Here is a 25,136-nt window from a genome sequence, read left to right on the forward strand (position 1 = left end):
ATTTGAGGCAAGGAGCATGCAACTTTTGAATCACTGTGAGAATGGAATTGATTCATTAAAGATATTTTCAAAAAGGTAATGAATGTGATCAATAAGATAACAGGATAAAATGTGAAGGACCCCTGGACGGTTAAGTCCAGTCAAAGGCGACCATGGGGTGTGGCGCTCATCTCGCTTTCAGGCCGAGAGAGCTGGCATTTGTCCACAGACAGCTTTCCGGGTCATGTGGCCATCATGACTAAACCACTTCTGGCACGACGAGACACTGTGACGGAAACCAGAGCACACGGAAACACCGTTTACCTTCCTGCCGCAGCGGTACCTATTTCTCTACTTGCACTTGTGTGCTTTTGAACTGCTAGGTTGGCAGAAGCTGGGACAGAGCAACGGGATTCGAACCACCGACCTTCCAATCGGCAAGCCCAAGAGGCTCAGTGGTTTAGACCACAGCACCACCCACGTCCCTTTAACAGGGTATGACATACCATTGATACCAATTGTAGTTCTACTACGTGCCTTGAAAGACTATGTTAATATTAGACACTGAATTTAGCCAAAAATTGGATGTTTTACCTTGCACGAGCTTTCTGCTAGTGCAAAGCTAACACTGAATGCAGCCCCTGTGTATATGAACAAATTGATCCCACAAGACTAAACACCGAGTGACAAGCTTTCAACTATGGTGGGAACCATTTATCAGGTTCTGAAATCAGCCATATTAGGGCACTTCCAGTTCAAAGTATATTCCTTTCTGTTGGTTGTCATTCTCTGTCTTCTATGGTCACAACAAAAGCATTCAAAGATGTACGGGAGATTTCTTTTGGAGGCGGGTAGAGAGAGCAAAACTTCCTCTTCTGCTTAATACTGACCAGCCAAAGTGTTCACCTCCACTGGATCACTAGACTTATCCTCATCTGGCTGAAATGTGCTCAGAGGTAGATGGTTGTTTAAGCAGGTCTTCAGCAGGCCTTTCTGGTGTATTAAGAAGTTCAGCAAATAGGAAGCTGTTACACAGTCGTAAGGCTTGGTACTTGTGCTGAGATGCATTGCCACGTGAAACAACGACTCCAGTTGCTGAGGATCCTGAAGTAAAAAAGTTCAACACTTTTAAATACAACTTTGTTGAATACTGTGCTGATTTATGTTCTAATCCAGACTCCTTGTTAAAATATACTTTCTTTTGGGGGGGGGGTTGTTGTCATTATGCAGGAGGAGAAATAAATCTCCTGTAAAAAGGACTTTTCAAACTAGCCACCAGGAACCACTAAAATAGATATTGGTACCAAAATCTTCAGATACGTGGAAGGGTCTCAGGAAGAAATCCAAACTGCTGATTTGTACTAATGGTCCCAATACCTAATTCAATTGCCAACCCAGAGGCAAAAAATAAATAAATATGGCATATACAGGAGGAAGAGCAACCCCACTTTGGGGGTCCTGGCCCATCCTGTTTTAATTCTGCTTCCAATTGGTCCACCAGGAAAACTAGTTGACAAACAATGCATTAGTGAAAAGTTTGTCCCCTCCCTCATTTTCCTATATCAATTCCAATGCTACCCTAAATCCAACAGAAATGTTTCTTTTCTTTTCTTTTTAAAGGGTTGGACACTGCTAAACAAACCCATTTCTCACTGTACGCTCTGAAGTAGCCTTCAACCCAATGTTGAAGCGTTCTACAAGAAAAATGACTACAGAATAGGGAATTGTGGTGTTTTTATAAACTTTATCCATACCCGAAAATAAGGCAAGACAGGATGAAGCTTCATCAGAAGGTCAAATGCCAAGATCTTTATTTCCTCAAAAGTGCTGGCAAAGCAGTGGAGTAGAGTCTGAAGGCGAGGAAGGCTGACCTCTTGAGCTACCTGAAACAGTTCTTGGCTCTGGCCTGCTCCAAAAGAGACCCAACAAACACATGCAACGTGTTATAAGTCACAGAGGGAAAATGTTGTCTTCTGTTTCGTTACATTTAGATATTTAGCACTTGATTGCATTATTAACCATACAGTTCAACACTGACTTAATTGGAAACAGTTTAGGAGACTTTGTGGGTCAATTTACAGGACAGGCTGCATTCTTACAAAAAGACAAGACCTGGTATGGCTAAGGAAAAGGGAATGGAGGGTGGCGTAGCATGAAGGGCCTGTGCAACAGGAGGATTTAAAAATGAAGTGTGTGGCATTTCTCTTCCCTTCTGGTGAGCTCTTCCTTTGGAGCTACTTGCTGCGTAGAGAAGCCTAAAGTGATCATTGCCATCATGGTGGAAGGAGCACGGTGCCAGAAAGTTTCCTCAGGCAACAGGCCATGCAAGATGAATAAACCAGTCAAAGGAGGCAGGCTGGCATCCCACAACTTGCAGCAAACATCACCATGCAGCAACTTTCCCTGTATTGTCACCTGACTTTTTGTATTCAGGTTCACAAACATAAATATAAAATGTGTATGCGCCCCATGCAGAGAAATGCATGGTTGTTGCTTTTTTACAACCAAACATTCAGGGAAGGGCCCTGGGTTCAATGGCAGGGCACCTGCTTGGCCTGCAGAAGGGCCCAGGTTCAATCCCTGGAGTCTCCAGGTAGGTCTGGAAATGTTCCCTGCTTTAAACCCTGTAGAGCTCCTGCCAATCAGCGTAGACAATACTGAATGAGATGGACCAATGGCCTGACTCTGTGTAAGGCAGCTTTTTGTGCATGCAGAAACCAGGCCCAGATTAACCGGCTGATCGAGTGGAATTTAAATGGGAACAAAGTAAAAACACACATACACGGGTATCTACAACTTCACACTTAATGCTTGTAATTTTTTTAAAAAAATTATGAACAGCTGGTAATTTTGTTGGGGTATGGATATTCAAAATGCGGCAGGGATGCAATATTGCCGGATTCTGTACATGCTTGGCTAGTATGTATGTTATATGTTTGAGTTATTATTCAGAGAGGGGAGGAGGAACAGCTTTGCTAAGCATGGAAGAGATAACCATGTAGAGTGTATGGGCAATCTACCCAGAATATAATTGTATTTCGAGGAGATAGTGGTCTGACATGGGTACTCTTCCTGCCTCTGTTTACTTCCCCCTCTATATCTCTTGTTCAGCTCTTTGATGGCTGAGAACAGCCTTTGAAGTCCTAATCTGCGGAAGGAAGGAATAGTGCTGCATACCTTTACCTTTTCTGATGTTAGACACTGTTTGGAGAACATACAGCATGGGAAGAGGTGGCTAACTAGTAAATAATCTGTACATAGCTAGTCGGGTAAGGCACGTAGGCTAACAGGCTAGTTATCTATCAATCAGATGGTTTTTTGGGCAGAGTTCTTTGAAGCTCGTGGACGGACAGATGGCCACAGGGCCGTGCAAACGAAGGCTACCTGGGGGATCGCTTCCCCGCTTCTTGTGGGCTTCCAAGTGGCAGATTGAGGTGCCTGCTTGGTATGTATATATTGCTTGCTGTTTAGAATGAAAGATTCAATCTTCTCACTCATTTGTGCCTTGTATTGCCTCTGAATCTAGTTTTAAAAGAACCACCTTGCATTTGGCAAGACAAGGTCCAGGAAAAAAGATACTCCAATACACCAAGCTTTACCCCTTCACATCACAGACAAATAGCAAGGAGCGAATAAGCCATATGGCACTTGAACTGCGGCACTCTCCAAGTACTGGAGTACTTCTCTACTGAAATAAAATGTTATTGCTCCTACTACTGTTCCATTTTTTTGTTGAGAAAAAGCAGGTGGCAATCGAGAAGAAAAAAGCCACTGTATTCGGTTATAATATAACCTGCCTGTAGGCATTTAACAAAACCTTTCCCCACCGCATTTTCAAGACAGCTTACCTTCTGATACAGGAAATGTTTCAGCTATTAATCCCAAAACAGTCAGTGCAGTAAATCTGGTTGGATGGGACGAACCAGGAAACAGGGCTCCAAAAAGGATATCAGAGACAGAGGACATGAAATCCTAAGGATGAGAAATAGAAGCCACAAACAGATCAAACGGAAGACTGTCTTCCAGAGCTATAATTCAAACATATGCTTGACGAATTCTCATTGACTAAACAAATTTCATTAATCCTTTTACCCAACCTATGAGATAGTCCCAGTTTCTAGTCACCCTTTTCTGGCAGGGTTTTGCCAAGCCCCAAAGGGATATCCTCCTGGACAAAAAAAAAACCAAAACAAAAAACAAACCCAACCTCTATGAGCCAATATATTTTTACAATTTCTCGATCCTTTCCCACACTTCCATCCTTCCCACATTCCACACCTCTTCCTCTCCCTGTGTTCCTTACTTGTTTCTTATGATCACCTCAAAATTCAAGGAGATTCTACCCTCTCCAAATGGCCTGCACTATGTTCCATGAGGGGTCCAAAGTCTGGCTGAGTGGGAGTTGGCTGCAATGCCTAGTGGCACTTCAAGGCCAGGGAGAATCTGGAAATTCCCGACAGTACCAGATTGCCTTGCTGCCTGGATATTAGGGCATGAAAGCAGGATATTTCGGGGCAGGCCACAGATAGTGGTAGAATTGTATCGGGCAAGGCCCTAGGATCAATGATTGTGTAGCCTTATTAGCTGATAAGGGTCCTTAAGTTGCGCCCAGGCAGGGACAGAGAGAGTCAACAACAACACCGAGGGTTGAATCCAGAGAAAGAATTTAATTCTTAAATTTAAGAGACTCTTGGTGATCAGCTCACGACAAGAGTAAAGAAACACAAATTTGCAAAGATTCTTATACACTTCTTGGGCTCCTTTCCCCCTCCTCTGTAAATGTGCGCACGCAAGGGGGTCACAAGTTACAAGTCCATATAAGGATCTTCCTGTGTCCGGTTCTTCTCATAAACACAACGGGGTCACAAGTACATACAAGGAAGATCCGTATCCTGTCCTTCTCATCAACACATGCTGATTCATGCTTACCCCGGTAGCATCCTCAAGCAGCCTTGAGTGGGGGCTTGAGTTCCTATCTATCTTGCCTCTTGTGCCTGATATATGCGTCATCTCCTGGTGTAGACCTTGAGCATCTCCTGATGCTCCTTGTGCTTTCTGGCAAGGCCATCCTGTCTAGCTATTGAATGTTTTCATTACACTTTAACACAGAGACACAGAGGCACTAAAAGCATTTTAAGGAGAAAAGCATCCCAGGAATATGGGGGGGGGGGCTAAGCCAGAATTCATACAATGCAGGCAATCAGATCTAGCTCAATAACACAATTGGCAAACCCCTCCCTTCAATTGGAATCTACTTGGAGATCTACTGCCAATCACTGTGGTCTGAGCCAGTAAAAGGCGATTTCATATGTCTTCTTTCCCACCGTGTCTCAGACTGTCCTTTGCCACAGACGGATCACACTCTCCGCTTTTGTGGCTACCGCAATGTTTGAAAATTGCCACATAGTTCTTAAGCTCTGTGCACACGTACCTTGTACTGATGCAAAGTCTTTAATGGATCCCATGGAATCGAATGTTTGCCCAGGCCTTGCTTGGACTTCGTTTGCTGCATTCTATGAACTGTCTGGGAGCTCTCATGTACCCGGCAGAACAACTTTAGAAGAAGAAGAAAAATAAATACAGTACAATGATGCCACCCAACGAGAAACATCGAAGTGGACATCGCAACTTATTTCATGTTTTAAAAAAGCAAGGGCGAAACATAATGGGAGTTTGAGAACATTTGTCGCAAAGGTGCCCAGAACTTCTAAAGAGGCGCCTGTGGAATTTCAAGTTTATGCTTAAAAGTTACCTTTTTCAGCAGGGAACAGATTTGTTGCCTCACAGCTGGAGACTGGCTGTTCAAGTTGTAGCTAATAAAAAACTCAATCAGCTGCATCTCTTCGGCGGAAATAATTTCTGTGCTCCGGTGACTTTCGCAAAGCAAACCTAAAGCATCTATTCGCACCTTTTAAAACAACAAGGAAGTTTTTAACGAAGTTTTCCTCTGTAACATATATATGTAAAACTTAAAGAGCACACATGCACAAAACACTTAGACTTGTACCTGATCGTGTTGATGAACTAAACCTTGTTTGATACAGGTAATGGATACAAGACCACTATGCATCATGTCTATAAACTTTAAGTGCCCGTGGGCTCTTGCTGTTCTCAGGCATGCCATCAAAGCTCCGAGTGCTCCTCTGGTATAGCAAGATCCTGCACAGAGAAGTTTTAAAGGTTCAGTGTTAAATGGTTTTTGATGTTTTAGTTTGCTGGAAGCCACCCAGTCAGATGGACGGCATGTTTATTAATAATAATAAGCCTTTGTTTTCATGCTGCTACAAAAACAGCAATTTCTCACCACTTCCAGCTCCACTACTTAAGAACAACACTCTAAAAATCAAAATCTGTTAGGCATAAGAATATATTGCTAAAGGTATCCTAACCACCAGCAACTTTAAATTCCTTCTCTAAATTCTCAGTATACACATTTTACCTAGCGGTCAACCATTCAGTACAACAATAATTAAAAATTTTTTTAAAAATTGCCCTTCTATAGGAAGAAACAAAAAATTGGGTGAAAAACCAGTTTGCTTATTGTTATTAAAGTTCACTGATAAGAAGCAAGGAAAGCCGTATGTAGGAAAGGGTAAGGTGAAATTTATTTTGCTCTATTGCAAAATTATGTGAAGGCATAAAAGGTGGGTCTCTAAGCTATGTTCTTGGCCATCAAGATGGATTCTTGTCACCTGTGCTCTGAGCAATTGAGATCCTAGAATCTCTCCCACCTGTGCTCTGCAGAGAAGTTACCTGTCAAAACAAGCCAAAGAGGAGAGCAGGATTCCCCACCCACCTGCCCAGTTTAAACACACCTGGAGTACAAGGTATGAAGTCTGGTCTTACCAACATTAGATTCAGCTGATGTATGAAGAATTATAATCATGTAGTTCAAGCTTTCGGGGCTACATTTCAGCAGCTTGGGTAAGTAATAATCTGTCACGTAGGTGGCTTGCTCTGGATTCCCGTCACACAAAATTGACAGCAGGGGAGACACCCACACCTCGTGCCATTTGTCGATCCAGGTGTTCCCTTCTAGCGTGGACTCAAGGTGTCTCTTGTGGTTCACAAACATGGTTTCCAACAAATCACTTGCGTAAGGTGCAAAAGACTGATCACTCATGACGCCCAAGATCTGCGCAGGAATTGTCCTGTCCATTGCCAGAATATTTTCAATGCCCACACATTCAACAAGGCAGGCAAGTGACGAGTATTTGCCCTTAACGTGCCATTCTAAACTTAGCAAGTTGTCTGTTAATCCTGAGAAGAAAGGGTCCACTTTTACAATGGATCCTTTTGCTGAGGCCTGGTGAATTCGGAGGATATTCCTAAATATCAGTTTGGTTTGGTGTCTAACCGCATCGAGAGGGTGCTCCCAATGAGCATAGACGTAATCCAGCATTTTTCCAATCGTGCCCGAGTTTCCACTGAGGCTACACTTCAGGTTTTCCGAACTTGACTGAAGAGCATCCAACGCCGAAGCCGTCCAGATAGCTAAAATTCTGGACAAGGATGCCGCCATAACAGATTCTTTAAGCCTTCAAGAGAGAAGTGGGGTATCAGGATGGAGAAAGATTACTGTATTTTAAAAGTGGAATGCTTTTGATCCTCAAATCTTTGCCAATTTTCACAACGTTATAAAGCTCTATGTCAGGGGTGGCCAACTCTCAAGAGACTGCAATCTACTTTCAGAATTAAGAACTGGCAGTGGATTATGATTTGATGGATATGTTAATTGGCTACTTTTATTGGAAAATCAATAAAAATGACTTTAAAAAAACAAAAACAAAACGCAATGGTAAAAATGTAGTTTTTACACATGGTGAAAATGTAGTTTTACCGTGTACTCAAGGTCAGCAAAGTCAAGGCAATATCCGAGAGCAGCTTCTCCATACTCTGATCCATGCTGCCATTCTTCCACTCTAGCATAGCAAGTGCTCCGTGGCAGAGGAAAAGGAGGACCGAGTCAGAAAGCTCAGCGGTGCAAAGACTCCCACAGCTGTCCACAAACCAGTCTGGTATGTCAGAATGCTTCAGTGAGCCACAAAGCAAGTCGCTGATCTGCAAAAGGCAATACATTGTTAATTAAACCACAGGGAAGGAGAGAAAAAAACAAGACTGTGCTTTGCCAGACCCTTAGGAAACTGCAAGGAAGCACAATACTAGCTGCTAACATGTAAACAGTCTTCAGCATGGATAGCTCAGCTGGTGAGGGCCTGGTGCTGATAATGCCAAGGTTCCAAGTTCCTGCAATGCAGGGGGTTGGACTAGATGATCCTCAGGGTCCTTTCCAACTTTACGATTCTATGATTCTTTGCATGTTTTCCATCATGGCACTATTAAGCACAAGTAGTTATGCCTATCCACTATAAATTATAAATTTAATCTCTTTGTTCCCTGCTCCCATGATCAGTGCTAGGCTTGTAAAATACGCTTATCCCAAGCTTTCCATTTAGAATAGAAATATCAAATCACTCTAAAAGGGAAACGAGGCAAAAACTCAGCAGCATCTTCTAATACCTTTCTCAAGTTATTTTTTCCTTGGGATTCCCACCGCTGAACAATTCAGCAATACAGCATACAGTCGTACCTCAGATCCCGAACACCTTGGGAGTCAAACGTTTCAGCTCCCGAACGATCGAAAACCGGAAGTAAGTGTTCCAGTTTTTGAATGTTCTTTTGGAAGCCGAACATCCAATGGGGCTTCCATGGCTTCCAATTGGCTGCAGGAGCTTTCTGCAGCCAATCAGAAGCCACATTTTGGAAGTTGAACATTTCTAAAGTTGAACGTACCGGTACTTCCAGAATGGGTTCTGTTCGACTTCTGAGGTATGACTGAACTAGTACCACCACAAATTATCTGGTATTCAGAAAGCACCAGACTCAAGAAATGTTCAGAAAATTGGCAGCCTATACAAGTTTAAAGGTAAGGTAAAGGTAAAGGGACCCCTGACCATTAGGTCCAGTCGTGACCGACTCTGGGGTTGCGCGCTCATCTCGCATTATTGGCCGAGGGAGCCGGCGTATAGCTTCCAGGTCATGTGGCCAGCATGACAAAGCCGCTTCTGGCAAACCAGAGCAGCACATGGAAACGCCGTTTACCTTCCCGCTGTAGCGGTTCCTATTTATCTACTTGCATTTTGACGTGCTTTCGAACTGCTAGGTTGGCAGGAGCTGGGACCAAGCAACGGGAGCTCACCCCATCACAGGGATTCGAACCGCCGACCTTCGGATCAGCAAGCCCTAGGCTCAGTGGTTTAACCACAGCGCCACCTGGGTCCCTATACAAGTTTAACAAGGGTAAAATAAATAGTGCAATCGTATGCACACTTGAGGAAAGAGTCCAACTGACGCCAAGTGGGTTTTTACTTTGGAGAACACATGCATAGATTTCATATCCCACCAAATTCAACACGACTGATAGTTCTTAGTTCTGAGCAGACACGGTTATGATTGTGCTGTAAGGCTGCAATCTTATGCACACTTAACTGGGAGTCCGCCCCACTGAACTCTACAGGAGCTACTTCTAACTAGGAATGTGCAGGACTGCGCTCTAAGGCACTCTGCAAGGAATTTCCCTTGAACAAAGGGTTTTTATTTCTGAGTAGATACGTATAAGATTGTACTATGAAATGACTAAAAATTCTTATAATGGGGGCTAGATCAGGGGTCTCCAAACTTACCAGGCTTCAGGCCAGTGCCTGCAGCACAGATCGTGCGGCGAGCCAGAGGGCGGGTGAGTGCACGCCCATACGAGTGCGCGCACACTATTTCCGGTGCACTTCCGGGTCACAGGAGCACCAGAAATAGCTTGTGCGCATGCGTACAGGCCTCCCCCGACCCGGAAGTGCACCGGAAATGACGCTTGCGCATTCGCGCAAGCTATTCCCGGTGCTCTTGCGACCCGGAAGTGGGCAGCCGCGCCGCAGCGCGCCAGTAAGAGCAGGCGGCGGCAGCGGTGGTTGCCGCGGGCTGGATAAATGAGACCTTTGAGCCGTATCTGGCCCGCGGGCCATAGTCTGGGGATGCCTGGGCTAGATCAAGCACAAAAGATGACATATTGTGAACAACACTGAGACGGCCACTATATTTTTCATAACAGTTCTCCCTTCCAACTGTTGACTTAACACATTTTGAGTGCCATCCAATGCTGTCTGCTTGCTGACTCATCAGAAATTAGCCTGCACAATTAATCTTCTGGTTTCTCTCCCCCCCCCCCCGCAGAACCACACACATCCCTAAAATCTGCTCCAGTGCTCCAAAATAATTGGGGGGGCTACAGGGGGGAAGAGAGGAAGGACAAATCCTGTTGCATGAGAACACAAATATGTCACTCACGCTACACTGGATCTCACCCTATGATTAATTACACTTTGAAAATTAAGTAAATTGTGGGTTGTTGTTGCTTTTTTTACTTTTCCAGAGGAAACACACTTACCAAACAAGGTAGCTTTTCACTTGGTTCAAACATGGTCTTAATAAAGAGAACAACAGCCAACCCTGCTGTAGTCTGGACCGTCTGTAAGAGGTCTTCTGCAGAAAAAAAAAAATTGAAATGCATTAGTATCACAAATGACATTTAAATCCTCTTACAGATTTATTGTTTTCTAGAACTGCTAGGTATTCTTAATATATTCCATTGTTATTGCAAAAAAACAGGGGAGAACGCGCACAGCAATAAGCGCAGTGGGGAACTCCGGGAACTTACACAAGATATAATGGAAATCTAGAATATGCATCTTCCTTAGCATTTTAGCACCCACATTACAAGCCTAAACAGCAGGTACTCACAACTAAGCAGGCATCTAGTTTGCTGCTGATGTATTCGCAAGACAACAGCACAACACCTTTTATAGAAATATTTTCTATCAACTAATGATACTGGCAATTCTTACTAGGGATGCTGGCTTTGATACAAGGTAGCCCTTCCATAAACAGAAGGGTTCCTTGTATTTACATAAGGGGTTGCAATCCAGCTCATGCCCCCACTAATTGGGGTTGGTGGCAGAGGACTTCTGCTTATTTTGCTTCCTTATTGCAGCTTCAGAAAATTGATCTGAGCTATATTTCTCCATTAGGGACACAATGCAGACAGCAAAACAATGCAACTCTCTTTCCAAACCCTGCACTGTTAGAATGTTAAAAAAAAAAAAGAAATACATCAAACCACCAAGACGTTCCCTCATATTGCTCTTCCTTCAGAACGACTCTTATCTTCTTACTAAAAGGCACTGACCAATATAGTAAGAAGTGTTTTAAAAAAACACCCTTAAATATCAGCACTACTTACCATTAATTAAGAAGTGTGTAAAACGGTTCAGTAGTCCACACATACTCTGCCAAACAGGAGAATCTAACGTCTTCCAGAAATTTCCCTGAACATTTTCCTGAATTTTTTGTATCAACATCATTGAAACTTTAACACCCATCAACAAATCGTGCATCAGCCGAGTTTGAGCAATGCGATTTCCAATGAGCTGTCTTTAAATATATAAGAAAATTGAAAATGAATAGTGGTGTTAGTCACTTGAACGTGTATTATGGCAGCATCAAATTAATCCATTAACTGTGACATGAGTTTCCATCACCAACTTCAACTTCGTTGAAATAACCATGTCTTAATGTGCCATGCAAACCCCACAATCAATGAGTTGACCTTGGAAGGGATTTCCACAATGTAGGCAACACCAGGGAGAAGGAACTATGTTATGGTCTCATGCCCTGTGCTATCAACGGGGGGGGGGGGCAAGACACATAACAGGGTCTCAGAAAATGATCAACGAAGAAAAATCAACAAAAAGAGTATGCGTGGAGAGATTATCAATACTTATACTTATCCACTTGTAGATTCCTAATTTTAAAATTGAATTTTAACATTGTATTTAATCTGTATTGATTTGTATTGATTTAATTGATTTGTTTCTTTTATGCTTGCTTTGATATTCTTGTTGTTAGCCGCCCTAAGCCCGGTCTTGACTGGGAAGGGTGGGGTATAAATAAATATTATTATTATTATTAATATAATTATAATAAGAGTTGTTGTGTGAAACCTGCTCTGCCGCATCCACAGCTGTCAGAGACGCCACACCGCTATCAGTGCCATTTTGGGGACAGATCCAAGATCCCAAAATTGGTGCTGATAACAGCAGCACTTCGCTGCCGCCGCTGCTGGAGGTGGCAGGGTACCAGGAGGGCTTCCGCTATCTGAAGCAGTGGCCTCACCCTGCCTAATGGGATAGGCAAGGTCTCCTTTCTGCACAAGCTCGGTATGTCAGGGAGTTGTTTTCTCTCTCTTCGTATTCTTCATGACTGCTATATTTCTTAGAACAGCAATCTTTTTAAAATTCAAAAGGACTTTTATGTTGATGTAGTACCTGTTTAAGGAACAAGTTGCTAACTGCTTCTGCAATTGCCACCACCAACTGTTAGGCTTAGCAGATAAGTGAGACCAAGTTATTTGTGTGAGAATAACCCGTTTGCTGTTAAAAGGCTACACCTCTCTGCAGCTTAAAAATATTCTGAGCTCTTTTTCACCATTGAGTTGGTTCTTACATTTTTATTATCACCTAGGAAAGGAACCATACTATTAGGCTGTAGAAAACCAAGCTTAAAACTAAACTCAATTCCAAATGGCTTCACTTGAGTTGCTTTCTGAACAGAGTCTAAAACATCAGACTGAATCTCAGGAATTCTCCATTCCAGGAAAACAACTCCCTCCCACCCACCCAAACTTCCATATTGGTAGCAATAAAGAATCCTAGTTGTAGGAAACCTGTTGGCAAAAATAGCCAAAGCCTACAACCGGCCCTCTGAATCTTCAGGATTAGATTGGCCACCCATCAAAAAATGACATCCTCTCTCTGCTCTTAATTTCTGCCCCTGGAATTAAAAAAGCAAGTCCTCACTTACTGGGGGAAAATTTGCTAAACAGAACTCTAAACAGCACCATTCAACAACTGTTTTTATATTCTTCTGCATTCCTCTCAGATTTCAGAATTGTTTGGATAAACTCTTAAAGAAAACCAAACAGCAATGCTTCCTCTCCACAGAGCGTGACTGAACTCCAGGAACTTATCTATGAATCACAGATTGCTGCAGCTCATCCATCTCGGGGAATTCAAAAGAAGTACAAGGGCAATATTGTTCCAAACAGACCTTGTTATGTCCCTACACAGTGTGTCTCACATTCCAAGCAGCACACATTTTACACGGAGCAGTTCTCACCTGTTTTCTTCCTCTATTTCAAGCACAGATTTCTGCAGAAATTGAAGAGCTGTGAAAATATAGTTAGAAAGCATACATAAGCCAGTCTTTGATATAAATGGGTCTCACATAAAAAGATAATGCAGCAATAGACAAATGAAATGCCAGACTACAAATGTAATAATTTTTTTCAAAATGACAAAACTGCACCTCAGTGGATACTGCGGGTTCTCTCACTTTTTTTTCACCTTTAAAGCCTGGTAGAGACTTGGGACATCTACAGAGAATAAACAGCTATATACTGGTAATAGCTGGGTATCTGAATGACTGCCAACTTCCATACAAGCCTGCCCCATTCTTAAATTCATTAGAGACACAGATTACAATGCCTCCACCTTCTGAATTTTTAAGTGGCTTCCAGGGCAAGTCCTCATTTATGGAAATCCTTTTCTGTCCAGGACCCACTCTTGTTTTTTTTTTAATGCACCAGGTTTGTAAAATAATAATAATAATAATAATAATAATAATAATAATAATAATAATAATAATAATTCTAGGCATTTAGGGGCACATTGGAACTCCTTGCTGCCATTATCATTACAGTCATACCACAGTTTAAGTACGCTTCAGTTTGAGTACTTTCAGTTTAAGTACTCCGCGGACCCATCTGGAACGGATTAATCCACTTTCCATTACTTTCAATGGGAAAGTTCGCTTCAGGTTAAGTACGCTTCAGGTTAAGAACGGACTTCCAGAACCAATTACACTCATACTTCGGGTTAAGTACGCTTCAGGTTGAGTACTCCATGGACCTGTCTGGAACTGATTAATCCACTTTCCATTACTTTCAATGGGAAAGTTCGCTTCAGGTTAAGTACAGACTTCCGGAACCAATTGTGTACTTAAACTGAGGTACCACTGTACTTACCTGTACATGATTTTCATGTACATTTTATGGCTGTGCTTTGCCAGGTTGCACACATTTGCTTCATGGCTACAGTTCCCGCATTAAATTTTGCGAGCCAACTTCTGAACTAAGGTCAGAAGGCATGAATAAAAATGCTTCAGAAATAAATATTGCCTGAAACAATGGTACTTACTACTTTAACTATTATTATCCTGACACTGCTATTCTTTCCCAACACTTTTACCATGCAGAAAGAGAAAGACAAGCGCCACGGTCTATGATACAAATGACATACTCCTTATATTGTATGTTGCCTAGAGGCTGTGGCATTAAGCAATTAACAAGTTTAATTACAGGCCTGGTTCACATCACATGCTTTCACTCCATTTGATGATTGTCAGCTGAATGCGGGAACTGAAAGCATTTTTTAAAAAAAAACATTGCATTTTGGGTGATATAAAGAGTGTTTCATTCGCCACCATCTCCTCTCCACTGTTGAAACATGGATTCCAATCTCCTTGGGAGCAAGGGCATGTTGCCCAGTAAAGAACCGCATGCTGGTCGTGCTATGTAACTTACAATGACCACTTGATAATGCTGTCCTTAAATGAAGAAGAGGCACATGTGAACCAGTCCCAGTGGTCTGCTGCAAGGCTGGGGGAAGATAAAACAGGGGGAAGCACACCTCGCTGGCAGGAACTCTTCCTTGCGGTCCATGAAGGCTAAAACAGGGCTGTCATCTGTGTGCTCATTAACCCATGCACAAGTTTGCCTCCGTAGATTAAAGTATTTACTGCCCTATCGAGCCCACAAAACACCAACAAGTGAAACTGTTTATTTCAATTCATGTTTAAGATAAAGGTTCCATGGCTGTTCCAAATTCCTTCTGCCATCTTGCGGGGCAGAGGGGGTGCTAAGAAATGGGCTAGCTATGCAAAGCGACATCCTTTGGTACAGCACTCTCCCAGGGAATAATCACATGTGGGAAGCAAGCCTGCAAGCTGGATTTTAAGCACTTGTTTACAGATATAAAGTGAATGCATCATTTTTAGTGTAGCCGGTAATACCTAAAGTCACTTGTTCAGATCCCTCTCTCTCATTCTTTCTACCGCCGAAAGAGCTAGTGAAAGGGTAGAAAAGTGTTTTCGTAATTTCCATGGAGCGGCACTATTAGAACACTTTAACCAAAGCAGAAATGCCAAGAATTTACCTTCTTTGAACAGGATATTCACACTTGATTTACCTGAAAGATGAAAGTATGTATTTAAGCAGCTTTTACTTATCATAACAATATAAATTCTTTCTGTAATAATTGCAAGTTCCAAACTGTTATAAACTTATCATACCTATAGTGTTGTTTTCCATACAGGAAACAAGGTTGTCCATAGTCTTTCTGTACTGAGACAGGTCTGTCGTTTTTAGTTCTTCTCTGAGGCAGAACACAAAACTCTGCGTAGCTTCTGCCGTAAGAGGTTCAGGAATTCCGTTTAGGGAGCTGCAAGAGAAGAGATCATGGCCAGTTTATCTGAGATGTATATGCTAAAAGCATGGAAAGTAAAAGGACATGTAATTTGATCTTTCTGGGGGCCATAACACTTCAGTAAGAATTTTAGTGAATCTGATTACAGGATAAGAAACTATGGCATTCACTGTTCTAGTAAAATTAATGTGAGTCTGGTGGAAGAGGATAGAATCCAATAAGGCAGAGGCAGCCAACGATTCAAACCCAAGGTTCACAACAGAACATTTACCATTTCACAAACTGCAGCCATATTGTCCATGCCTTCTTTTCAAACGGCACATTCTAATTCAATACTAAAAGCAACAGGGATCAAATCATCCCTATTGTCTACAGCAGAGCTTTCCAAACTTTTCATGTCAGTGACACACTTTTTAAACATGCATCATTTTGCAACACAGTCGTTCAGTTTTACTAGCAAACCCGAAGTTAAACGAACACTCTTTCCAGCCCTGGAAGGAGCATAGGGAGCGTTCACACGACACGCTACAGCCGACACACTAAACGCGTCACGACACAGTTTGGAAAGCTCTCGTCTACAGTACAGCATAGCCAAAACTATAAATCCTATTCAGTCTTAAAAATCAGACACAAAAGTTGCCCTGGCCAGGAACAAAAGTCAACCAAACAATGCCCAGAAATATGGGTGGGTTTGTTGAGGAACTGATCACAAAGTGCTAAACAGAAAGGGTCGGATCCGGAGACCTTGTGACTGCAGCTCCATTCATGTCTAAGCTCCTGCTCATGGAAGGGGGTGAGGGAAAGGTTTCTGCCAATCCTCCTTTTCCTCTTTGAATTGCTTTGTCCCCCCAAAATCTTACAGGTACAGGAATCTCCCTTATACCAAGTCAGACCATTTGACCCAAGCACAGCGAGCCCAAGCAGGGCAAATGGCCAGTAGTTAATTCTTTATTCACAAAGCACAAACTTACAGTAGCTCCTCAGATGCACTCACTCACTCACTCACTCACACACACACACACTCTTCTGGTGGCTAGGTAGTTGACGCTGCTCCCTATTTTTGCCCTCCGAGCTGGACTGTTGGAGCAACGGGTGGCCCCACCCACATACCAAACTTGATAGGCAAAAACTACACATTTACCTTGCCAACACTTTTTTCAAAGGGTTCTTCGCATCCAGAGATAAGAACATCACTCCCAAAACATCTAAACAGTTTTTAACCATGGGATCACACAAAGAGCTTCTATCCATCTTCTCTAGTAAAGGCACAATCTATGCACAACAAAGAGTAATATATTTATTTTAGAATTCAGCATTCGCTATTGCATCGTCCTATACATACAGATACATCTACTACTAAAACATTAGGTAACACGATCTATCTTTTAGCTATACGATCGAAGTCAGCAAGGACAATATAAGGGTCTGACAATTCTGTTTCCAGTGTATCTGAAGAAGTGTGCATGCACATGAAAGCTCATACCAAAATAAAAACTTAGTTGGTCTTTAAGGTGCTACTGAAGGTTTTTTTTTATTTTGCTTCGACTCAGACCAACACGGCTACCTACCTGTAGCAAGGACAATGTGTGTAATGCAAATGTGATCTACAACCAAAGGTTGCATTATAAAGTTCTCCAGCTCAGTGTTCCAGTTCTCTGGATACTCTTTATTTCTTTTAAACCAGGAGTGGCTAGCCTTCTTTTGGCCCAAGGACCTTGACAAATCCTGCAGGAGACACTTCCCAGCAGTGGTGTGGCCAGCCACTTCCTGCTCATCAAATAAAACATCTGAGAGCTGGGGAGAAGCCAACTGACATCTCCATTAAAGAACTATGTCTACTTAAACTATATATACAGGCAACAACCGATTTCTGTGGGGTTACATTCCTGACCCTCGTGTGCATTGGGGGAGCCTGTTTCACCCTGTTACACCCCACCCCACCCTGCCCCGCCCATCCCATCCCCTTTTCAAGCCGCTTTCTGGTTGCCGAGATGCACGCATGCATGGTTTTGCATGAATTGGACACACATAAATTGGTCACTGCCTGTACAGAGGGAGAGAGAGAGAGAATTGAGCCTTGGGGCCAGAAAAAGGTTGCCCAGAGTGCCTAATCCAGTCCCTGAAATGGGGTTTAGCCATCCCTATTTTAAAATGTATTTGTTTTGCTTCAATCAAGTTATAAGGTCAAATAAAGTAGAATTTAACTGCAGAAAACACAGCACTTCAAAAGGTCGGTGCAGACAGTTTTTGGATCACATTTGTTTGTTTGGTTTACTTGGGCTTCAACCATTCCTAACTAGTAGGAAAATCATTAGTAGGAAAATCCGTAGCTCTCCTTTACACATTTCCATGTTACTATTTTTAATGCTACTAAAATCAAACCTGCTTGACACAATGGATTTGCTGGATGCCATCAGGTAACAACGCACAATGAAGCAGCAGAGAGGCTAGGTTTTGTCCTTCAGCATCTGCAAAAGCTATGCAGAAAGAAAGAAAGAAAGAAAGAAAGAAAGAAAGAGAAGAAAACCTTTAATATTCTATCATCATGTGCGTATTATAAATGCCAATTCCTAAATCTTTTCTGTTATGGAGGGGTGAATGATTCACTGACCCAAACACTTGAAACACCCATTAACACATATACTTCTGTTTCCTATTGCAAGTTGACAGATCAAATGAGAACTTGTGCCATTACAAGGACAAATAATTTCAAAAGTTGCTTTCTTCCACCACTATGATCAGCAAGAACACACCTGCTGAAGTTCTTATTTCCGGGCAATTATTAGAGACGTATTAAGCATCTTCTGTATTGAATCCAACAACTGTAAGAACGTAGAAGGTCCACTAAAAATCACCCCAACTTGAAAACATCATTTGGGTTCACAGCAAAGAAACTTCAGGCAAAGAACAAACCAAGAATAATTTGGAAAATGCAGTAGCGCAGCCCAATCGTGTCTTAAGCTGTAACCATGACACAAGGCAGCTACCACTGTAGCCTGCTTACAGCTAAAAGGAGAGGATCTCTCATAATGAATTCCCAGCAGTTACAAGCTAAGATGGCGGATCACATTGCAGGCCAGAGATGGGAAGCCTATCGACCACCAGCTGCTGCTAGATGGTAACTTCTGGGGCTGACTGGAGTGGCAGTCCATCAACAACCTTCATTGAGGTGACTCCCCCTTGTCAATTGCTCATACACTGCATATTTTTTATTTTTCTCTGCTCTGAAACTAATGCTCTGAATCCAGTACAGTCTTTCCATTTCCAGTTCACAGAAGAAGCTATGATCCAACAGAGGCTTCCACAACTGGAAAGAGGGGTGAGGGAAACCAGTGTTCACCAATTCCTGCATTTTCCCTCCTCCAGTCTCCTTTGCCACCTCTCATTTATTCCAGAGAGTTCCTCAACCTCACATAATTGCTTTTCAGGGAATGTCAGGGCTTGCTGGGAGAATGGATGAAAACCACTTCTCCTTCTTTCTTTTACAGGAACATTCCACAAGTGAAACTCCACTGACAGATGTCTAGATCCAATTCGTGGACAGGTGCTGCATTAAAGACGAAAATATAGTTTCCTGAAGAAGATATAGGAGTGGGGTCTACTTGTTCTGAGACACATTGCCCAAGTGCTACCTAAGGCTCTACTACTGCACAGAATGAGTTCAGCCCTGTGAATACCCTCCCATCAGATGTCAAGGAGATGATTAACTATATAACTATATAACCTAAAGGGAAGCTTTTTAAGGTTTAATGTTTTATTATGTTTTTATGTATGTTGGAAGCTGCTCAGAGTGGCTAGGGCAGGAGTGGCCAAACTTGGCCCCTCCAGCTGTTTTTGGACTACAACTCCCATCACCCCTAGCTAACAGGACCAGTGGTCAGAGATGATGGAAACTGTAGTCCCAAAACAGCTGGAGGGCCACGTTTGGCCACCACTGGGTTAGGGCAACCCAGCCAGATGGGCAGGGTATTTATTATTATTATTATTATTATTATTATTATTATTCACAATATTTAGCAAATTTTACAAGAATTACAATTCCCACAGGATCTACTTTCTACCGACTTTCTACACACACACACCCCAAAAAAATTAGGGAAGTGTCTCAAGGGCATCCTCAATACATTCTTTAAGGAGAATTATCAAATAACAAAATCAAGCATTCTGGAATGCTTCCCTTTAATTTTGATCTTCAGTGCAGAAACTCTTTCAAAATGGGGTGGGAAGAGCATATAAACTACAGTACATGAAAAGGGCTGTTTTTTCTTTTTAAGTTAAAAAGGTATCATCAAGAGGACTGGATTTTAAAAGTCATTATAGTACCACTGAAATACGTCTAGAGAGACAAACTAAACAACTTAATTATACTTACAGTGAAGTCTTTCAAGCTGTTGGTGATCAAGAACAAAGGCATCAACCTGAATCTCTTTCTTCTTCTTTAAAACCATTTTGGTAGATTAAAGAATTGCCTACTGAAAAAGATTATAAGTTGACACTTGGTACCAACACTGTTTTAAATGCACAATTTAAAAGTAAAGACTGTTTAATTTCCGTTCACCTTTGTGTTCTGCAAAAAGTTTGTGGCAGTTGGTTTTTTTTATACGTACGCTGCACAAGAAGTTCAGAAAATATTCATAGACCCTATGAGCTACCGGTAGTCTGAGATTTTTCATCCATAATTCACCAATGGGTAATGCTTTCTATCCATAATATAAAAACTTGATTGCAAACTCCAGCAAAACACAGGTGGCCATTGGGTTCCATCCCAAGACTTCAGCACAAACTGGGCTCATGGTTTGTTTACCTAAGACAAAACACAAGCCTGGGTTCAAAGTAACACAAAGCAAACCATAGTTTCGCCCAGGCATCCCCAAAACGCGGCCCTCCAGATGTTTTGGCCTACAACTCCCATGATCCCCATCTAACAGGACCAGTGGTCAGGGATGATGGGAATTGTAGTCCAAAACATCTGGAGGGCCGAAGTTTGGGGGTGCCTGGTTTAGCCTCTGTTAGCACAAAAAAAGCAGAAACGAGGCAGCAGCACTATGGCAGTGACCTTCACACTGGAAACCTGCATGTTTGCTCATTTGCACTAAGTTGTGCTAGTTTGCACTAAACTAGGTGATTGTTTTGTTCACGACCATATCAGCCTGAATGAGATAGGCTTGTAAATCATAAAACTGTAAGCTATTGGTTCTGTGGTTATGCTCTCCAATTCAATACTGGACATGCTTCCATAAATCAATTAGAACAAATCTCTGTTATGACTCAAACATTCAATGCATTAAAAAAATAAAAAATAGAATCCAGTACAGAACCAGCATCAATATAAATTCTTAGCATGGAAACTCTCAGAGGGTCTATATGTTACCACTGCTGCATGGGAGTATTGACACGTGGATAATGTTTGCAGTGTGTAATCTTTATCTGGGGGCAACACAGACCTGCCCTTAAATCAATTCTGTGACATTCCCTACAATAGCTACTCCTTGGAATGAACAGATCTGTTTCTTCGCTTAGATGAATAAGATCTGTTTCCCTGAAATACCATCCATCTTCTAAACTCCATTAACCTTCTAAACTCCATCTAGATTCCAACAGCTACCCATAAATACACTTTTTAATGACCTGTGGCGTTGGTGAACATGTAAGGACAACAGTCGACAGCAGCTAGAGGGAATGCTATGTCCCTGACTCTCATACAGCCACAGAAACCACCCACAGGTTCCCCTCATTCCAAAACTTGCCTGAGTTTAATTTGAGCCAGTGTTCACCATGGTTTATAGCAGGCACCCCCAAACTGCGGCCCTCCAGATGTTTTGGCCTACAACTCCCATGATCCCTAGCTAACAGGACCAGTGGTCGGGGAAGATGGGAATTGTAGTCCAAAACATCTGGAGGGCCAAAGTTTGGGGGTGCCTGGTTTATAGCCCCAGAATTTAGGCCAGTCTGCACATTCAGCAGCATCAAATGGTAGAGTTATTTCATTTCCCTTCACGTTGCAAGTGGGAAATTGTATGTTTGAATGCCCCCCCCCAAAAAAACCCACCACCCTGTACACCAAAATAGGATGCTAGAGAGGTTGGCTTGAACTCTCTTCCCTGACTTGCCTCACTTTCCACACCCACATACATTGTGATGGGGGAACAGTCTAACCTGCAGAATAGAAGAGAAAATTCCAAGAAATTCCTTTATCGGAGGGGTGGCTAATTTGTGGCTCTCCAGATATTGCGGGACAACTCTGATCATCCCCGACCAGTGACCATGCTACTGGGGCTGGTGGGAGTTTGAGTCCAACAACATCTGGAAAAATAATTGTTAACCACCCCGGATTCTGCAGAATGTTTTAACTGGTCTCCCTCTTTTCAGCACCGGTGATCAGTCCGATTTGAACATCAGAAGAACCTCACCAGATCAGATAAAAATCTAGTCCGGCACCCTGCTCCCCAATCAACCCAGGGAATCCGACAAGCAAGACATTACAGCAATCGTTTTTATTGAATGCAATTGTTTTATTTGCTCTTATTATTGTTATAGATTTTTTCACGAATTACTCTGTTTCATTATACCAAGAACAAATTTAGTTGGTCTCTAAGGTGCTACTGGACAATTTATTATATATATTCCGCCTGTTTTATTAGCCACTCCATAGGTAAAGTATGCTTGGGTATATGATCAACAAAGATACCTACATAGCCATAAATGACTGGCGGCCATCACATCTCATGGCAGCAAGTTGCACAAATCTCCACACATCACAATGGAGTGCAGGGAGAGGACTCGGCGCCTCTTCTTCACCACAAAGGCGGCAATCCTATCTCCATTTAGCCATAAGTAAGCCACACTTACGGTAATTCAATGGCACCTTAGAGACCAACTAAGTTTGTCATTGGTATGAGCTTTCGTGTGCAAGAAGTGTGCATGCACACGGAAGCTCATACCAATGACAAACTTAATTGGTCTCTAAGGTGCTACTGGAAGGATTTTTTATTTATTTATTTTTTACTACGTCAGACCAACACGGTTACTTACCTGTAATTAATTCAATGGGAACGACTTCTAAGCATGATGAGGATTGCAGCCTAATTATACAACCACCTGCACTGCACTTTCGAGGTTGGATCAATGAGAATGGCTGTGTACCACACTATACCATTAAGGCGCATACAAAGCACATCCTCTCCCTCAGAGAATCCTTGGCATTGTAGTTTACCCCTCGCCAAAATACAATTCCCTGCAACCCTTAATAAACTACAGGGCCCAGAATTCTTTGAGGGAGGGAGGGGCCGAAAAGGAACTGTGCTTCCGATATGAAGAAGTGTGCATGCACACGAAAGCTCATACCAATGACAAACTTAGTTGGTCTCTAAGGTGCTACTGGAATGAATTTTTTTATTGCGCTTCCGATGTCCCTTAAAGGTACACAGCGTGTACGCTTGATCAGATTGGGCTTTATGAGCGGCGCGTTACATCGCGTGGCCCCGAGGCCCAGGAGCGGTTTTCTTCGGTGCAAAGCAGAGGAGGAGGAGGAGGAAGAAGACCCTGCTGTTTTGGAGCAAGATTTAGGGAACAGCTTAGCGTCCCCAATAATCCTTTACTGGGTGTTTGTTGTTGTTGTTGTTTTGGAGGGGGTAGTTTTAAAAATGCACGAGACGCCCCACCTGCAACACATCCAGGGAAGCGCCCCCCTCGCCAAGAGAGCTCCCCCGCCGCGCGCTTTTACGCGCCTCCCGCTGCTTACCGCCCAGATCGGCCCCGCCAGTCTCTCCTCCGCCGGCTGCTGGTGGTGCCGCCTCCTCGCCGCGAGGGGCCGGAGGAGCAGACAGGCAACGCTCCGCCCGCCGAGCCACGTCTTTCCTCTTGAGCCCGGAGGCGGGCGCGGGGATGCCCCGGCCGAGCGCGCTGGATGCGCCGCGGACCGACTCAGCCAGCCGGGGAAACGGGGAGGCCGAGGCGCGGGCCTGGAGGAGCCACTCGGAGCCGGCTCAAGGGAGGAATGGAAGGCCGTAAAACGGGGGTGGGGAACCTGAGGCTCGCCGGGTGCCTTTGGACTACAATTCCCATCATGCCTGGCCCTTGGCCATTGCTGAGTGGGGCTGATGGGAGTTGCAGTCCAGCGAAGCACCTGGGCAGGACTCAGCTCCCTCCTCAATAATATCCTCTCTGCCCATAGCTGCCAAGTTATCCCTTTTTTTTAAGGGATTTTCCCTTATGCTGAATAGGCTTCCTCGCGAGAAAAGGGAAAACTTGGCAGCTATGTCTCTGCCCTGCAGTGGAGGTAAAAGTGCCCAATCCTCTGCGTGCCTGCTTGGGAGAGAGAAAGTCCCACGGAGTTCAATAAGACTGACAGTCCGACCCCGAAGCGTTTTTGCCCCCGGAGTTAAATGTGTTCAATGCAGCAGGCGAGTTTGGACATTGTACCATCCACGGGAGGACGAGGCGACTCTGGCTGAATTCCGCGGGAGTTACTTTTGAGGTTAAGAAATAAAGAGTTCTTCTCGGTAACATAAAAAAGTAGTTTTAAGCTTGCAAACTGTGACATTTTGCGCTACTGTACTGCCCAGAACAACACTTTATTCCGTAACTTCCGTATTCAGACAATCAAAACTGAGTTTTCAAAGTAGAACACCGTGCCAGCCAAAGATGTCCGGCAGGTTGATTTTTATTACGGGAACCAAATTCGGTACACATCAGCAGTTAGGATACTTGTGTCCCAAACTTGGCAAGGTTTCGGCGGGGGGGGGGGGGTGTCAGTCTGTGCGGCCTAGATTGTAATTCTGTACATGAGAAATTGTCGATTGACAAGGATTGTGCTCTTACAGCTCAGTCCTCCTATTTGTGTTTAGTTGGACATAAATCCCACTGTGTCCTATGGGCTTACTTTCAAGTAAGTGTGCATAGAAATTGCATTATCCTACCAAATAGTGGGCATAAGATTGCAGCCTAAGTACAGTATATAGGTGGTGTACCTGCTTGGATCTGTCACATAGTTTTCAATTTAATATGTGCGCTCCTTATTCCATTGGACAAATTTGGGTTTTAATTTTCCAGTGCTTTCAAGCAAAGTTACAATCCTTACTCAGTTTGAAAGGCACCCAAACATTGGCAGCATAATCTTCAAAACAAGCTTCTTCATTCACTTGTGCATTATTTACAATCCGCTCTTCATTGTTCACACAATCCCAGAGCAAGGAACAACATTAAAATACAATAAAGCAAATTTTAAATGTAACAATATGAAGTCAACCTATACAGCAACATAACCACATCAGCCATATGAGGGGCACCACTTTAAATAAGTGCATTGGTGATTAACCACAGTTTTTACCTAGCTTCAGAGGTCCATTAGCACTGGTATGTGTGTGTCTTTTTTTAATATACTTTCATCCAAATGTTGCATTTGTTCAGATTCCTGTCATAATTTAGAGGCCATTTAAACATTGATCATTTTCACATACGTACTTTTTGCTCAGATTGTTAAAGCACCTTGTAGTGTGTCTTTTGATTTATTGGAGTATAACATTACAATGTAGCTCAGACCAAATATTGGTTGAGTATTAATATTTT

General features: G+C 42.9%; 1 protein-coding gene across 5 annotated transcripts in view; it reads right to left on the reverse strand.

The window, feature by feature from the left end:
• The window catches only part of THADA (THADA armadillo repeat containing), a 151,930-nt gene extending 128,361 nt beyond the window's left edge, over nucleotides 1-23,569 (reverse strand). For 3 of the 5 annotated variants that reach the window (XR_009557388.1, XM_060273043.1, XM_035111204.2), the window contains exons 1-17: nucleotides 23,311-23,569; nucleotides 19,942-20,041; nucleotides 17,952-18,046; nucleotides 16,711-16,841; nucleotides 15,436-15,584; nucleotides 15,300-15,332; nucleotides 13,204-13,252; nucleotides 11,270-11,460; nucleotides 10,418-10,512; nucleotides 7,820-8,040; nucleotides 6,826-7,517; nucleotides 5,987-6,138; nucleotides 5,732-5,887; nucleotides 5,411-5,533; nucleotides 3,828-3,951; nucleotides 1,734-1,885; nucleotides 870-1,083 (exon numbers count right to left, since the gene is read on the reverse strand). Coding sequence is in view for 4 of the 5 variants with exons in the window: in XM_060273043.1 (XP_060129026.1) it covers nucleotides 870-1,083; nucleotides 1,734-1,885; nucleotides 3,828-3,951; nucleotides 5,411-5,533; nucleotides 5,732-5,887; nucleotides 5,987-6,138; nucleotides 6,826-7,517; nucleotides 7,820-8,040; nucleotides 10,418-10,512; nucleotides 11,270-11,460; nucleotides 13,204-13,252; nucleotides 15,300-15,332; nucleotides 15,436-15,584; nucleotides 16,711-16,841; nucleotides 17,952-18,046; nucleotides 19,942-20,017 (2,653 nt within the window). In the remaining variant the exon portion in view is untranslated. Of the gene's footprint in view, nucleotides 1-869; nucleotides 1,084-1,733; nucleotides 1,886-3,827; nucleotides 3,952-5,410; nucleotides 5,534-5,731; nucleotides 5,888-5,986; nucleotides 6,139-6,825; nucleotides 7,518-7,819; nucleotides 8,041-10,417; nucleotides 10,513-11,269; nucleotides 11,461-13,203; nucleotides 13,253-15,156; nucleotides 15,333-15,435; nucleotides 15,585-16,710; nucleotides 16,842-17,951; nucleotides 18,047-19,941; nucleotides 20,042-23,310 lie in introns of those variants that run through there. The other 2 variants (XM_035111205.2, XM_035111206.2) reach the window with 2 other exon arrangements.
• Between the last annotated feature and the right edge of the window lie 1,567 nt (nucleotides 23,570-25,136).

This window comes from Zootoca vivipara, chromosome 3 (genome assembly GCF_963506605.1).
Source record: "Zootoca vivipara chromosome 3, rZooViv1.1, whole genome shotgun sequence".
NCBI lineage: Eukaryota > Metazoa > Chordata > Lepidosauria > Squamata > Lacertidae > Zootoca > Zootoca vivipara.